A 15039-nucleotide genomic window follows, 5' to 3' on the forward strand; every position below is an offset into this window, starting at 1 on the left:
AGCCATTTTTATTCAGCCTCATACTTCACACATCTCCATCTCTCCTTTGTTACATTAAAATTCTCTCCTTCATCTTGCTCAGTGTGAGATTACTAGGAGAAAGAGAGACTTTGAAAGAATTATGTGTTGTAAACTTGGATGTTTGTAATATGAAGTGTCTTTTAATATTTAACAAATATGGTTCTGAAGAAGGTGCGTTTGACTTAACCTGCAGGGTTGCAGCATCCCTCAGGGGGCCAAGAATACACTGGAGCAGGAGCTGATTTTTTTTTTTAAACCTGGCATCTTCCTCTTGTAATGTTATATCATAGAAAGAATGGGATGTCTTTTAATCTTTAATGCCCCAAGGAGTTTTTCTTTGGTAAATCTTTTAAGCAGAGAAAAAGTAAACATGAACCTCAGAATTAAGAACATATTTTCTCTGTCTCTTATTTGTTGGTTGGGCGGCTAAGACATAAAATACAATAGTCTAGTTCAAATTATGTGGGCCTATTGGAAATACAACTGTCAAAAGTAAATAAATGAACCTAATAAATTTAAATGCCAGGAAATAAGAAATGTATGGCCATTCAGGGGGCATAATTTTAGAGAATGATGTCAACTACATGAACTAGCATATGTTTTATACAGGAGGCAGCTGTGAAAATTCTTGGTAACATTTCATTCTTGTTATGTGTTTAGACTCAGCCAGTTTATTCCATATACACACTCAGCATACATCTATGGCTTGAAAGAATACCAAGTTTAGTTGGACATAACAAACTTGGTTTTTAGACTATGCTTATGGATTTCCTCTATTCTTACCAAAAGTAAGTACCAAAAGTGGCAGATTTTCTGACTTATTTGTATAAGATGTAAGACACTATTTCATCACAGTCCTATTGCCTCAGTTGACATTCTCACTGGGGGGGAGGTTAAAAAATGTGGACATTTATAATCAGAAAATAACACAAAATGCCATAATTTGTTCATTGAAGACAATCGTTTTCATTTCCACTATACAGCTGCTTATGAAGATTGATTCAGGATCATTGAGGGTCTTTCCTACTCTGTGACCTTTGATAATGTTCAGTACCATTGATTTCCTTTTGTCAAATAGAACAAAGCCATTATCCTGAAAATTAACTAATAACTGGGTGGGTGGGTTTATAGGCATAAAAGAGAAATAATAAGTAAATTATTCCTGTTTCTCCCTACTAGGAGAACTTTCACCTAAACTAAAATCTACAGTAAGATTCTTGTTTAGCATTTTCAGTGTATCTTCATTTTAGTTCCCTCATTATCAAAAACAGTTGTTCTTAACACTGGCTGTATATTAGTATCACCTGGGAAGCGTTAAAAAACCATGAAGGATGCCTGGGCCCCACCCCTAGAGGTTCTGATTCAGTTGAGCCAAGCATCAGTATGTTTCAAAAGCTCCTCAAGTGAATTTAATACATAATCAGGGTTGAAGCCACTCATGTGTAATAATTCTTAGCCCAATCCATAGACCAGCAGAGCAAGGTCTAGTATACAAATGATGAAATGGGTGTGATCAAGGAGCAGCTGTGAATGCAGTTAAAAGAAGTAAGTATTAACATTGTTGATAATGTCCTCTGAAGGTATTAAGAAGTGAAAGTTTTGCTTGGAAAAGGGAATAAAAGTGAGTTTCTGTTTCCTCCATGTTAAACAGTTCCATGGAGAAATTTGCAGCCCATTGGATATGTCATGAAGACTGTACTGAAACTAATACAATGCATCCTAAAAACTGTAGTATACATGCAAAAGGAACCTTATATTTATTTTACTAATATATATGATTTTAGCTGTAGAAAAGAATGTTTAAAGAGAGACTAAGTCCACATTATACTACATTACACACATTCTGTTCCCAGTTTAAAAAAATGATACTCATACCCAATTGGTTAATAAACCAAAGCCCAATCTACTCAGTGAAGATGAAATAAGACAATAACCTAATAAAACATGGCAATCTTCAGATTACTAAGTATTATTATTATTTAATATTGACATTTATTGGGCACTTTTACTGAGTGATATACTCGCATCATTGCATTTAATCTTCATGAATCCTATGATGTGTGAGTTTTATTATCCCATTTTACAGGTGATGAACTGAGGCTTCTGCCAAGGCACACAGCTGGTGATGCCAGAGGCTGGATTCAAGCCTAGGGCTGTCTGACCCCAGAGCCCCTTGATTCTTGCTGTTTTACTATCTGCCTCCGAAGTAGATGGCTTCTTCCTCAATGGTTTTTCTAAAAATGTGAATTATCTAGGTAATGGGGGTGTTAATAACCCGTCACATTTACATAGTTTTCATTTTGCCAAACATCTTCTCATTTGAGCTTTTCAGTTTACTCTTGAACAACATGAGGTTCAAAGAGGTTAAGTGACTTGCCCAGAGTTTTTCGATAAGTGGCAAGTTGAGTAATGAAAAGGTGACTCTGGCCGCGAATCCAGAACTCTTCCTATCTCAACGCTCACTACTTCTTTCACTAATGCTGAGTTACAGAAAGTGAACTCTCCTTTCACCTTCAAAGATATTTTCACACAGGTTACCTCTTTAAAGACAAAGCAAAATTGAGCAGTTGAGGCAGTGATCTTGACCAATTTATGCCATTGTTGTCATCATCCCTATCATCAACTCATCATTAAAAATTCTCCATCAGGGCTTCCCTGGTGGCGCAGTGGTTGAGAGTCCGCCTGCCGATGCAGGGGACACGGGTTCGTGCCCCGGTCCGGGAAGGTCCCACATGCCACGGAGCGGCTGGGCCCGTGAGCCATGGCCGCTGAGCCTGCGTGTCCGGAGCCTGTGCTCCACAACGGGAGAGGCCACAACAGTGAGAGGCCCGCGTACCGCAAAAAAAAAAAAATTCTCCATCAGTATTATCCATGTGTTGGTCATTGTCCTAAACTCTTGTTACATATCTTAATCTCATATCTTCCTGAGATTATTGTGTTACTCTCATTTTATAGAGGACGAAACTGAGGATTTTAAGGCTGAGATGGCCAGTAATTTGCCCTAAGACTTAGGTGGGTCCCAAACGCAGAGCAGTCTGATCCCCAAACCTACACTTTTAACCACTTTACTATACTACCTGAATCCAAATGGTACTAAGGCAGGGGAACAAAGTTTGACTAGAGCCACTTATCCATACCATTTCACTTGTGCTCCAAAGATTGCTGTTTTCCAGATATCGCTGTACATGACAAGTTCATGGGCAGGACACTTGGCAATGTGGGGGGCTGAGGCTAGTGGTCAGCTCCCACTTTACTGCACGTGGCAGCATTTTGTACTTACAGGTTCCCCTGCCTGTAAAATAGTGAAGGGTGAAACACTTTCCAGGAATATAATCTTACATGTTTCTGGTTTTGTTAGAAAATAAAATATTTTGAAAATTTTATGCTGGCCTACAGTTCTCTGTGGAAACACTCTTGAGGGTAGTCTGTTCTCAAAGGTGCTAGTTCAAAATGGCCAAGCCTCCCCAAATACACAGAAGAAATGTCTGTTGTAGCCACAGGAATTGAAAGAAATGCTTGTATTTTGAAAATGGCATTTAATAAAGACAGTTTATCACACAGACATAAAGGCAGACCAATCCCACCTTTTATCAAAAAGAGCATTTTACTTGGATTCAGTGTTATTAGAATACTTGTGCAAACATTACAGCATAAATAATTTCATTTACAAACTCCCTCTCTGCAGATTGTAATGAGGTCTGATGGGAAAACTGGCTTAGCAGAGGATCTAGGGATTTTTTTTTAACGAAACAAAACTCTCATTGTACAGATAATATACCAAACGTACGTAGGTATCACTCCATTGAAAAATAAAATTCTCCTTTTTCACAATGTATTTTCATTTTCAAGAGAATCTTTATAAGGGAATATTTCAAAATTTGGGGGTAGAATAATGGCCTTACTTGTTTTTTAAAAACAATACATGCACATTATGAAAATTTCCATTTCTACAAAGAGTTTCAAATGAAAGCCACAAATCACCCAAAGTCCTACCACCTAGAGTTAATTAATGTATTTGCTGAATATCTTCCAATATCTGTATATCATATAAAATGAATCTGTAGAACTAGGTAGGGAACAAAAACAGCTTTTATTAAACAAGATTGTACATATCTCAAAAAGTATTTAAAATAATTTAATGGGAGAAACTGACATGAAAGAATTGCTGAACTTCAAATATATATGTTTCTTTACATTACGAGCTATTCCTTACTAAAATTAAGAAAAAGACTATGATAAATATCAATAGGTTAGAATCATTTTTTATTACATGTTGTGGTTTTAGACTGTACAGATGGACTCTCTGCAGTGTCTTTTTTTTTTTTTTTTTTTTTGTGGTACGTGGGCCTCTCACTGCTGTGGCCTCTCCCGCTGCGGAGCACAGGCTGCAGTGCACAGGCGCAGCGGCCACGGCCCACGGGCCCAGCCGCTCCGTGGCACGTGGAATCCTCCTGGACTGGGGCACGAACCCACGTCCCTTGCATCGGCAGGCGGACTCTCAACCACTGCGCCACCAGGGAAGCCCTTTTTTTTTCTTTTTAAAGGAAGAGCCACCATGGATGAGAAAGAGTGACAGAAATGCCATGCTAAATCCATATCTTCACATCTATGGTTTTTCTCATAGTTCCATGAACTAATATTTCTTTCATTAAAAACAATAATATTCCTGATATGCCATCACGAAAGCATTAATTATGATTACCATACATCAATAGGGGTTGGATGAAATCTTCTGTCTTCTGCAGGCCCTTCCTTCTTCATCATTTTTAAAATGATGCCTTACCTCCCTCCCACTTTCTTCTTATAGTATTTGAAATTATATTCTTTACTCAATTGTTTTTCCTCTTTAGAATAATTAATAAATTCAGGAACAGAATCTGTGAATTGATCTATTTTAAGTTCACTTAAAATAGAATTCTAGAATCTAATGAAAGCTAATTAAATTTACATCACCACCAGATTTCCCATCCTTCTCAACCTGATGTCCTAAGTGGCATGCATATTTGACCATGTATTAATATTTACATATTGTCACCTTTTCAGTTCTTATGAAAGTACACACAGCCTTTAAAAGAAACATGACTACCTTATAATTAAGCTCACAATTTGAAAGCTAAGAATGTGACATTAATAATTCTTTAAAAGCCATCTTCTGCCTATGTGATAGATAATACTAACTACATTAAAACCTTGATCGTTATAATTGTATTCTAAATTTATAGCATATATTTCAAATAAGAAAATAAAATTGTTAGGAGTTTTAGAACTTAGAAGTATAGAGTACTATTTCCCCCAAGTATGTTTGAGCTATAAACTTAAATCTGAGCAATTATCTTACCATTTCACAAGATAAAATCCTTAAATTCTTCCTTATTTCTTGTGTTGCCAAAGGGGGGAAATAATTCAAGCATTACTTACAAGTTCTTTGCCCAAACTGGTGAACAATGTTGTTCAATGTTGAACAAATGAAAAGTAGAGAATGGACTTGAGAACACGGGGAGGGGGAGTAAGCTGGGATGAAGTGAGAGAGTAGCACTGATATATATACGCTACCAAATATAAAATAGACAGCTAGTGGTAAGCGGCTGCATAGCACACGGAGATCAGCTGGGTGCTTTGTGACCACCTAGAGGGGTGGGAAGAGGAGGGTGGGATAAGGAGGGTGGGAGGGAGAGCAAGAAGGAGGGGATATGGGGATATATGTACACATACAGCTGATACATTCCCTTTGTTATACAGCAGAAACTAACACAACATTGTGAAGCAATTATACTCCAATAAAGAAGTTTAAAAAAAAAACACAGACAAAAATTAAAAAATCAAAAGAAAATAAGAAAAAGTACAAATGTAATAGGTTTTTATGTTTAGAATTTATTGCAGTTACACCCATTTCACAATGGGCATACTTCACATGTAGTCATATTTTATCTCCTGCCTTCAGAATCATTTCACCAAACTGCAGATCAAATATAGTGATAATAAGGGTCAGGAAGGACATAATATTTTATTGAACAGAACGAAGTTACCGTGAGAGATCATTCCTTTTCCTCGTCTTATATATCTTTTTAGTTCAAGAAATATTTTAGCCATTATGGTCTTTGTCAAAATTTTAAAATATATTCTTTAAAAACGAGAGAACCAACAGCAGTCTACCTTCTATTCCAATACAATGATGGATTTTAAGAAGGTATGGCCCAGACTTAAGAATTTGTGGCTAATTATGACATACAAACCAACCAATGAACAGTTTTGTGTTTTGATCCAGTCAGAAAGCTTATTGAAGAAAGAAAAAGCACACAAAGACATTCATTATTCAATACCTTGAAAATCTTTCTATGTGCCTCCCTCAACTACCATGTGCCCAAAGCCTGTCTTTCTCTCCATATGGCCGTGTCTTCCTTTAATCCTAAACGAGCCTATTTGCTGGAGGTTTAGCAGGAGAGGCTGACCACCCAGTCTTAAATACTGGGCCCTACTGGTTCATTTCCTGGCCAGGCCTACTCTACCAAGGTGACAATGGCTTAAGCATCATTGTGTTAATTTCACAGCATGGAATATGGTCCTAGTAGCTAGAACTAGCAAACAGGAATCACATTCAGCTGTTAAACCCAGGAAAATGGTAAATCCTTCATGAGTATAAACGTAGTTTATGCCATCAGTCTAATCTGAAGGGTAGTCATTAGAAGAACATGTTTGCTTTTGTCTCCCATGGAATAAAAGTCCCAGAGATTGTTGCTAGCTGTGGCTTTGGCAATAAAATCCTTCATTTCTCATTGTTCTGCCAAAGCTGATTAGAGTAGAAGATCATCTGTGTGGATTAAATGCTGTGCTCTTTTACTCTCTACACAGAGCACCAGGCTTAACATATATTCCCTTTCAGAACATCCACAGAATTACTTAACTGTCTAGAAAATAATGTTGGCATTTTTCTCTTGACAGTTAGATGGGCTGCATTTAAAAGATGTGAAGGAAGGACCTAGAAAATGGAATCACTGCAAGAGTCTTATCTACAAAAGTGCCTTCTAGCAATTTCCTCTCTGGGCTCAGGGCTCCTGGATTACCTTTTAAATTTTTACCTTATGTAGGAGACTGTTTCATGGCAAATGAAACTTATGGATTAGTTGACCAGAACATGTCATCTTTGAAGGTCTCTCTGTATGTTTAAAGTATTTTATTACATCTATTTCCATTATGTTTCTCTAGTTTGATGGCAAAATGAGGGAATAAAGTAGAAAAAGTTACTACTATTATTGTTAACTTTTTGTACTGATATTTTATTTGCCTAACAAAAATCAGAGTAATGGACTTTTCTATCACTGCTTTAGACACTGAGTTGTAAAGAACTGAGGGTTTTCTAGCCTTGTAATCCTTTTCACAAGGTAGTAAATTATTGGAGGCTTGCTGAAAAGTAAACATAAAAGTCAAAGCATATCATTTTTCAGCACTTCTTTTGATGAAATGCTGATATCATTTGTGAACAGGAATTTCACACATTTTCTTTTCTGACTTGGCCTTTGAAAAAGTAGCATTAATTTGTCACATAGCAAGTGGTGCAATGCTGCCTGAAATCTTTTTTGGACCAAGATGAAATATAAATAAATACATTTAAGAATATGGTGCAGTAATGTAGATAATTGTGCACAATTTATTGCCATTTTATATATTACCCACATTTTGCCTTATAAATAAAATATGAATAGCTGCACCACTGTCTTTTCAATTCATACATTTTTGGTATACTTTCTGAATGCTAGAGTCACTATTGGATCATTTAATTCAATATATTTAAAATAATGTCCCAATCCAAAAAACTTTAGACTGCAGCAAAGGGCTTTCTTTCTAGAAACTTGACATTGAATTTTATTTCCATTTAGGTATTAATTCAAACCTTGGATCACCTCTTCTATTTTATTCTATTCTTGCCTGGATTATGGAAATGAGAGTAGCACTGATTTCAGCATTTGAGATTAGGATTCTTCAAATCTGCCAAATCTTGCCAGTGCACCCCGCTAAGTCAGCCCCAGGCAGGCTGCAGAGTGTGCTCCCACATGTGGTTTGGGGACAAGGATGAGCTCAGCAAGCCCAGTCTATTTATTAGATTGATAGAACATACGGATCTCCCATTTCATTGCATTGCTCCTTGGTTTTTAGCAAAGTAATTTAATTTTTATAATTGGCAAAGCAATACAGTAATTTACCTGTCCCAGTGAGTATGCTTAGTGAATGTGTACTCAGCTGTTTAAACTCTCACCTAGCCTTCCTGTATTAGGAGGATATTGAAAGAGACAAGCTATCTACTGCTGTATCCAAAGGCTACTTGTGATAATTTGCCGCAGTTACAGAGATACTTATGTTTTTACTTGGATTCTAAGGAAGCTTTATTCAAATACCCATTTTTCTGGACCAGATACTATAAAGCTTCCTACACAAGTTTACATCACTCTAAGCAAAATTAAAATGTGAAAAATCAGCATTTATACAGCAGCTTGGGAACACAGAAACTCTCTTCTGTGATCACACTTCATCACTTCCTACCCTTCCCACTGAATCATCAGGGCTTCAGGCTGTTTGCCGGCACTCGGGCCACACACAGCCCTTGCCATTCTCCCAATGCGTTAGTTCCCAAAGGTCTTCACTGCTTGTCATTCCCAGCCTGAGCCCAAGGTTGTTCATTTCAATTCTGTCCTTTTGGATCTTTGACTCCTCTAACCATGCCAGTTCACAAATCTGGGCCAGCCCCACAATCCACAGATCAGAACACCCAACCTCTAACCCTGTTGACTGGATCCACAGAGATCCTTGACTTTAACCAATCCTCTTTACTTCCTGGAAGCCCTTTTATTAATTTCTTTTTGAGTCCTACTGTATTTTTCTAGATCAGCGCTGTCCAATAGAAATATAATGTGAACCACATATGTAATTAAAAATTTTCTAGTGGTCACATTAAAAAGTAAAAAGAGGGCTTCCCTGGTGGCGCAGTGGTTAAGAATCCGCCTGCCAATGCAGGAGACATGGGTTTGAGCCCTGGTCCGGGAAGATACCACATGCCGCGGAGCAACTAAGCCCGTGCGCCACAACTACTGAGCCTGCGCTCTAGAGCCCAAGAGCCACAACTACTGAGCCCACGTGCCACAACTACTGAAGCACGTGTACCTAGAGCCTGTGCTTCGCAACAAGAGAAGCCAGCGCAACAAGCAGCCCAAGCACCACAACAAAGAGTAACCCCCGCTTGTCGCATCTAGAGAGAAGCCCACGCACAGCAACAAAGACCCAATGCAGCCAAAAATAAATAAATAAATAAATTTATTTAAAAAAATAAGTAAAAAGAAACATGTAGAATTACTTTTGATAATACACTGTATTTAATCCAGCATATCTAGAGTATTAGCCTTTCAACAACAGAAAATCAATATAAAAAGCATTAATGAGATACTTTCTTACGTCCTTTTTTGTACTAAGTCTGAAATCTGACATGTACTTTACACTTGCAATATGTTTTAATTGAGACTAGCCACATTGCAAGTGCTCAGTAGCTACTGTGACTCATCACTACTATATTGAACAGCGCAGGTCTGGACCTCTCCTAATCTCTTCAAGCTCTACTCCTATTCTCCTCAGTCTCAGGGAGACCTCATGACTCATTTTCCAGGGAAAACTTGAATAAATCTACCCCGAGCCACTTGATATTATACCCTATCCACCTCAACATATATCTGTAGCCACACCAATACTTTGACGAAATGTTTCTCCATCCTTCCCCACCCTGTCATTCTTTTTCCTTCTTTGAAAAGAAAGAGCTGTGACTGATCCCATCCTTCCCCACCTTCTCTGAGACTTTGCTCAAACAAATATCTTCTCTTTTCGGGGATCTTCACTCCTCCCTTTTCACTAACATTCCCAGGTTTGCTCAGCCTTAAGATTTGCTTGTTGCTACTCCCAAAACTACCATTTTCTTTTCCATCTTCTTTATTACTTTGAACTTCCCACCACTGACCCAAACCTTTACAGTAGGGCTTCCATCCTCACCAGCACCTAACACCACTCTCCCCCCAGTTCTGAGTGACTCCCCAGTCTTCAAAACCAGTGGTCCTTTCTCATTTCCCTCATTGCATCTACCGCATTCCACACTGTAGCCTACCCCTTCTGAAAGGTTCCTTCTTCTTTACTGCCAACCCCTTTCTTCTGGAAGTTTCCTTCTTCTTGACTGCCCTAACCAACACTCTTGTGGGACCCTTTCTAATACCCAGACGGGACTCCTTTTACAGCTTTACTCAATCCTTTGAATCCTTAACTATGGTTCATCCCTTATTACATCTGTTAGTTTCTCCTCTCTTGGAGGTTTTCTCTACTTTCATGGCTTCAATCATCATTTCTACTCAGAATACACCCAAATGTAAATATTCAACCCTCTTAGCTAAATGCCATTCCTGCACTTCCAATTCTTTACTGTACATATCCATCTGAATATCACATGGATATTACTGTCCGTTTTAACTCAGGGCTACTGTGACAAAGCCTATAAAAAGAAATCATTTTATTTCCAAGCCTCTAAAAAATTAATAAGTATTGTGTGTAATTGTCAGTTACATCTCATTTGTGATCCCTGTCCCATCTCTGCCCCAGGCTGTGTCAAGATGCCCTGCTTGATGTCATCACAGCAGAACCTGGAGGTATAAAAACAAGTGTTAGCTTTTTCCCAAACCAGTTCTCCCTCAGATTTCCTATTTTTGTCAGTGATATTAATCACTCTGTCACCCAGCTTTGAAATGTTGCTTTCACCCTTAATTAGTTCTTCCTCCTTTCTCCCACAGCTAATTAGTCACCATTCTTGTCAACTAATCCTTCATAATATTTCCCTGTATCCACCCCATCTCCTTAACAAATTGTTAGCCACATTCTCAAACCATCCCACAACCTCTTTCATCAATTCCAGTACTGTCCCTTCTTTGAACTCAACTTTTGCCACCTCTGACAACACAAGGTATATTGGCATTGATGCAGCATTAAAAAAAAAAAAAGAATGTTCAGTCTTCCCATCTAGATCTTAAGTTAACATAAAAGCAGGAACAAAATGTTATGACCTCTTCATTCCTGTGTTTACTAAATAAACAGATGACCAATAACTGTTTACTGTTGATAATGACTTGATTGCCCTTACCAAAAAAAAAATCACTATAAATATCTAGCTCTGGAAGCAGATTGAAATATAATCAAGTTGCCCCAAATTAATTTTGCATACTTTGGGGGACAGTTAACATTCAACCACATAACATGCGAGAGGCAACTGTTTTTTTTTTTTGTTTTTTTTGTTTTTGCGGTACGCGGGCCTCTCACTGTTGTGGCCTCTCCCGTTGCAGAGCATGGGCTCCGGACGCGCAGGCTCAGCAGCCATGGCTCACGGGCCCAGCTGCTCCGCGGCATGTGGGATCTTCCCGGACCGGGGCACGAACCCGTGTCCCCTGTATCGGCAGGTGGACTCTCAACCACTGCGCCACCAGGGAAGCCCGGCAACTTTTTTTGAAAACATCAAACTTAGGGTTTGATCTTGTTTCTCCTATTAAATAGTCAGTATGCGAGTTTCTTAACTTCTAGTTTCCTTGCCTGTTATACACCTGTGTAATGGAGTTTATTGTGAGGTTTAAATGAACTAATATCTGAAAGTGCTTTGAACATTTCAGAATCTGTAAGTAGAGAATCATGTCACAAAGTACCCAGAATCAACATCCATTGATGTTTTAAGATACAACTTTTGTTGACTTCCCAATTAGAAACCTCCAGCAATTTTATCAAGTTGATTGAAAGACCTGTTGTGTAATTACCCTACACCAAACTAACGTTACTTAGTTAACAGTTAATGTTCTATGCCCACAGCTTCTTCTAGTGAAGCCCCTACCTGGTGCCTGCCATTCTTGGGCTTTTTGAACAGGGGTCCAAAGATTCAGAAGGTTTTTTCTAGAGGCCACATCATTTTTAACAGGTGTTATGCAATTTGTTAAGTGGGGATTCACTTGAACATAGTAAATTCTGTCTCCTCTTTGCCTGAAAACTACTTGCAGTGTCTCCGTGCCCCTTTACATCATCTCAGATGGGTAAGCCTACCATCCCTAGCACTGTGTACCCCCATAGCACAGATCATGCTGTCTTATAATGTGTTTATTTCTAAACGTGTCTGCCATGGGAATCTGTGGGCATCATAAAACAGAAGATTACAATTTATTTATTTACATATGTTTTCTTTTTTAAACAGTTCATTTATTTTGATATACCTGGCACTTAGCACAAAGCATGGCACTTAGTACTTGCTCAATAAATACTGAATAAATGAGCAAATGTGGAAGAGGTAACACTGCAGGTGATGGTGATGTTTTAGTCTCCTTTTAATTCTCCTTCCCCACTCCCCTACACTTAACAGAATAAATACTAAGAGGCTCCTAGCCCACAGGGGCCTTTAGGCCTGCTGGTCTAGACTTAGGCCTAGGCTTACCTCAATTTGTTGTCTCCAGAGCCACTCACACCCAGGGGGGAGCAAGGCTTCTGTGGAGATCCCTTCTTCTCCCACTTCTGTCATCTACCCTCAGGGGCCCAGGGGTTTCTTGTGTCATGTCTTCCCAAAGATTACTCTTCTCTGCCTGAAAAGAAAGAAACCATTTGTTACTTGCCTAATTGAAGAATAAATTTGCATACATTCTTCAACAAGTCTTCTATGCTTTTTTCATAATCTAGTGACTGGAATATTTAAAATATTTCCATTTTGTATCATATTTGAAGCACCATGGCTTTATTCTTTTGAATTTAATTTTTTGTTTCTGAGTTGAAAGAGGCAAATAACTGAATGATAGGTGTGATGTAGATTTTAAAGCTTGTATTCCAGATTTTTTAAGTCACAAGAATGTAAGTGAACAAATCATATGATTACAAAATGGTTTAATCCAAATTCCGGGTATTCTTGAGAAAGTTACTAACCCTTCAGTTTTGCACATTTTAGAGGCAGACCATATCTCTATTCAGAAGCCTTTGGCATTAGCTGGGGTCTCCCAGACCTGCTGCCATGCTTCTGAAGGTTCCACTTCTCCAGAACCTCTGTTTTCCTTGTTGCTGCCCCTTGTCAGCAGCAGGGCCATGTGTACGACTGATGTGCTCATCTACGGGCCACCATTGAGACACTGAATTGTAAGCAGGGCATCAAGATGCGTACAATCAATGCCATCCAAAAGAAGCAAACAGGTACTTCACAGAGTCCTCTGAATTTTCAATCTTGTTTCAAAGTCACATAATTAAGGCCACTGTACAGATGTAGCCCACTGAGATTCACTCAGAGAGATATTGTCACTGGAGGTTCAACAGCCTATTCTTATCTGTGAATTTACTGATTGACCTCAGGGATAGAAAAGATTCTTCCAAAGCAAAATGGGATGACAGTAAGTGCTCTGGGAATAGCGCTGTGTCTATTCATCTGTGTTTAGGAATCCAAAAGCTGGTGAGAACCTGTAGCAACTGTGGCTTTGCAGAAGGGGCTGCAACAGCTCCCCCAGTGGTACTGCCAGTGTTAACTGGTGTGTGTTATGTGTGTCTCCTCCCTACAGCTATTGACCTGCTGTACTGGAGGGACATCAAGCAGACGGGGATAGTGTTTGGGAGTTTCCTGCTGCTACTCTTCTCCCTGACCCAGTTCAGCGTTGTGAGTGTCGTGGCCTACCTGGCCCTTGCTGCGCTCTCAGCCACCATCAGTTTCCGCATCTACAAGTCTGTTTTACAAGCTGTGCAGAAAACCGACGAGGGTCACCCTTTCAAGTGAGTGCCCCCACCAGACCAGCCCTTGCCCCACCTCTCATGTGGCTCTTTCATCTGCCTCTATTTCAGCTCCTGTGCACTATGGGTTGTGCTTCTCTGACACCTAACAGGCCTCATAGAGTCTCCTTTAATGCTCTCTCTCTTTTAATACCTAATGTTTCTGTTAAATTTCTAAAACAAACTCATTTATCTCTATTCTAACCCTTACTGATTTATTAGTAGTAATAAAGGGTTAGTAATAAAGTAACCCTTTATTACTACTAATTAAATATTAAATATTTATCTTTAATTTAAATTTATATAATTTATATAATATAAATTCTTTTGTGTTAATTTATGAAATGTGAAAACATTAAATTTATATTTAATATTAATTTTATATTATTACTAATAATAATCATAATTCATTATATGTATACAGTGTTTTATAGTTTGAAGTGTTTCAACAATTATTCCTCCCAACTCTCTGAAGAAGGCAGAACATTATAATCCCTATTCACAGATGGAAAAACCGAGGTTCTAAGAAGTAAAGTGACTTACCCAAAGTCACATGGCAGTAAATAGCACAGAGCCAGGACTGGAGTGTTTGGATTTTTATTTCTCTGCTCTTTCCAGAAGTTTAAAATCAAAGGGCCAAACTTCTGAGGGATGCAAGGTTCGTGAACAGTATTATGCACCCTCTTCCATATTTTTATACAGGGGAAGTCTAACTAGAATGAACACTGAAGAGGAGGATTTTTTTAAGGCAGTGTATTAAGAGGATATATGAAATGTGGCAGAGGGAGATGTTAGCACTTCCAGCTGCATGCTCCCCAACTCCACCCCAATTTAGTTGTGAGTATAGCTTGTAAACCCCAGGTATTTTAGCACTGACTGTCAGAGTCACCCCCTCACCTGGTGCTGGCCCCAGAGTGCAGGCCCCACTACAGGTGTCCTCACCTCCTGGAACTGACGGATATTTCTGCATCCCGAATGAGACCTGTAGATACTGCTGCATGATGGCTTCTGAGCCAGCCCCAGTAATTCACTGGGGATGCCTCTGAATTCTTCCTGGCTCACCCTCACCAGTCAGCTGAATCAAGGCGTCAGGGCACCAGGCTCTTAAAAGAGGGAAAAGACTCCTGTGTTATGGGGCCTTGTTGACAAAAGGGAAAATGCCCTGTTTCAGACTTCTCTTCCCAGCCTCTGGTTCCTGGCCTCAGTGTCAAACACAGTTACAGTCTGATC

The 15039-nt window shown here is 39.0% G+C and overlaps 1 protein-coding gene across 3 annotated transcripts in view; it reads left to right on the top strand.

Moving 5' to 3' along the window:
• RTN1 (reticulon 1) overlaps positions 1-15039 on the top strand; it is a gene marked incomplete at its 5' end in the record, with an annotated part of 241427 nt that overhangs the window by 210140 nt on the left and 16248 nt on the right. For all 3 annotated transcript variants that reach the window (XM_082649525.1, XM_082649526.1, XM_082649527.1), the window contains one exon: positions 13605-13812. In XM_082649525.1, coding sequence (XP_082505651.1) covers positions 13605-13812 — 208 coding nt within the window. The remainder of the gene's footprint in view (positions 1-13604; positions 13813-15039) is intronic.

Source organism: Grampus griseus (genome assembly GCF_964374135.1).
Source record: "Grampus griseus genome assembly, chromosome: 2".
Classification (NCBI taxonomy): Eukaryota; Metazoa; Chordata; class Mammalia; order Artiodactyla; family Delphinidae; genus Grampus; species Grampus griseus.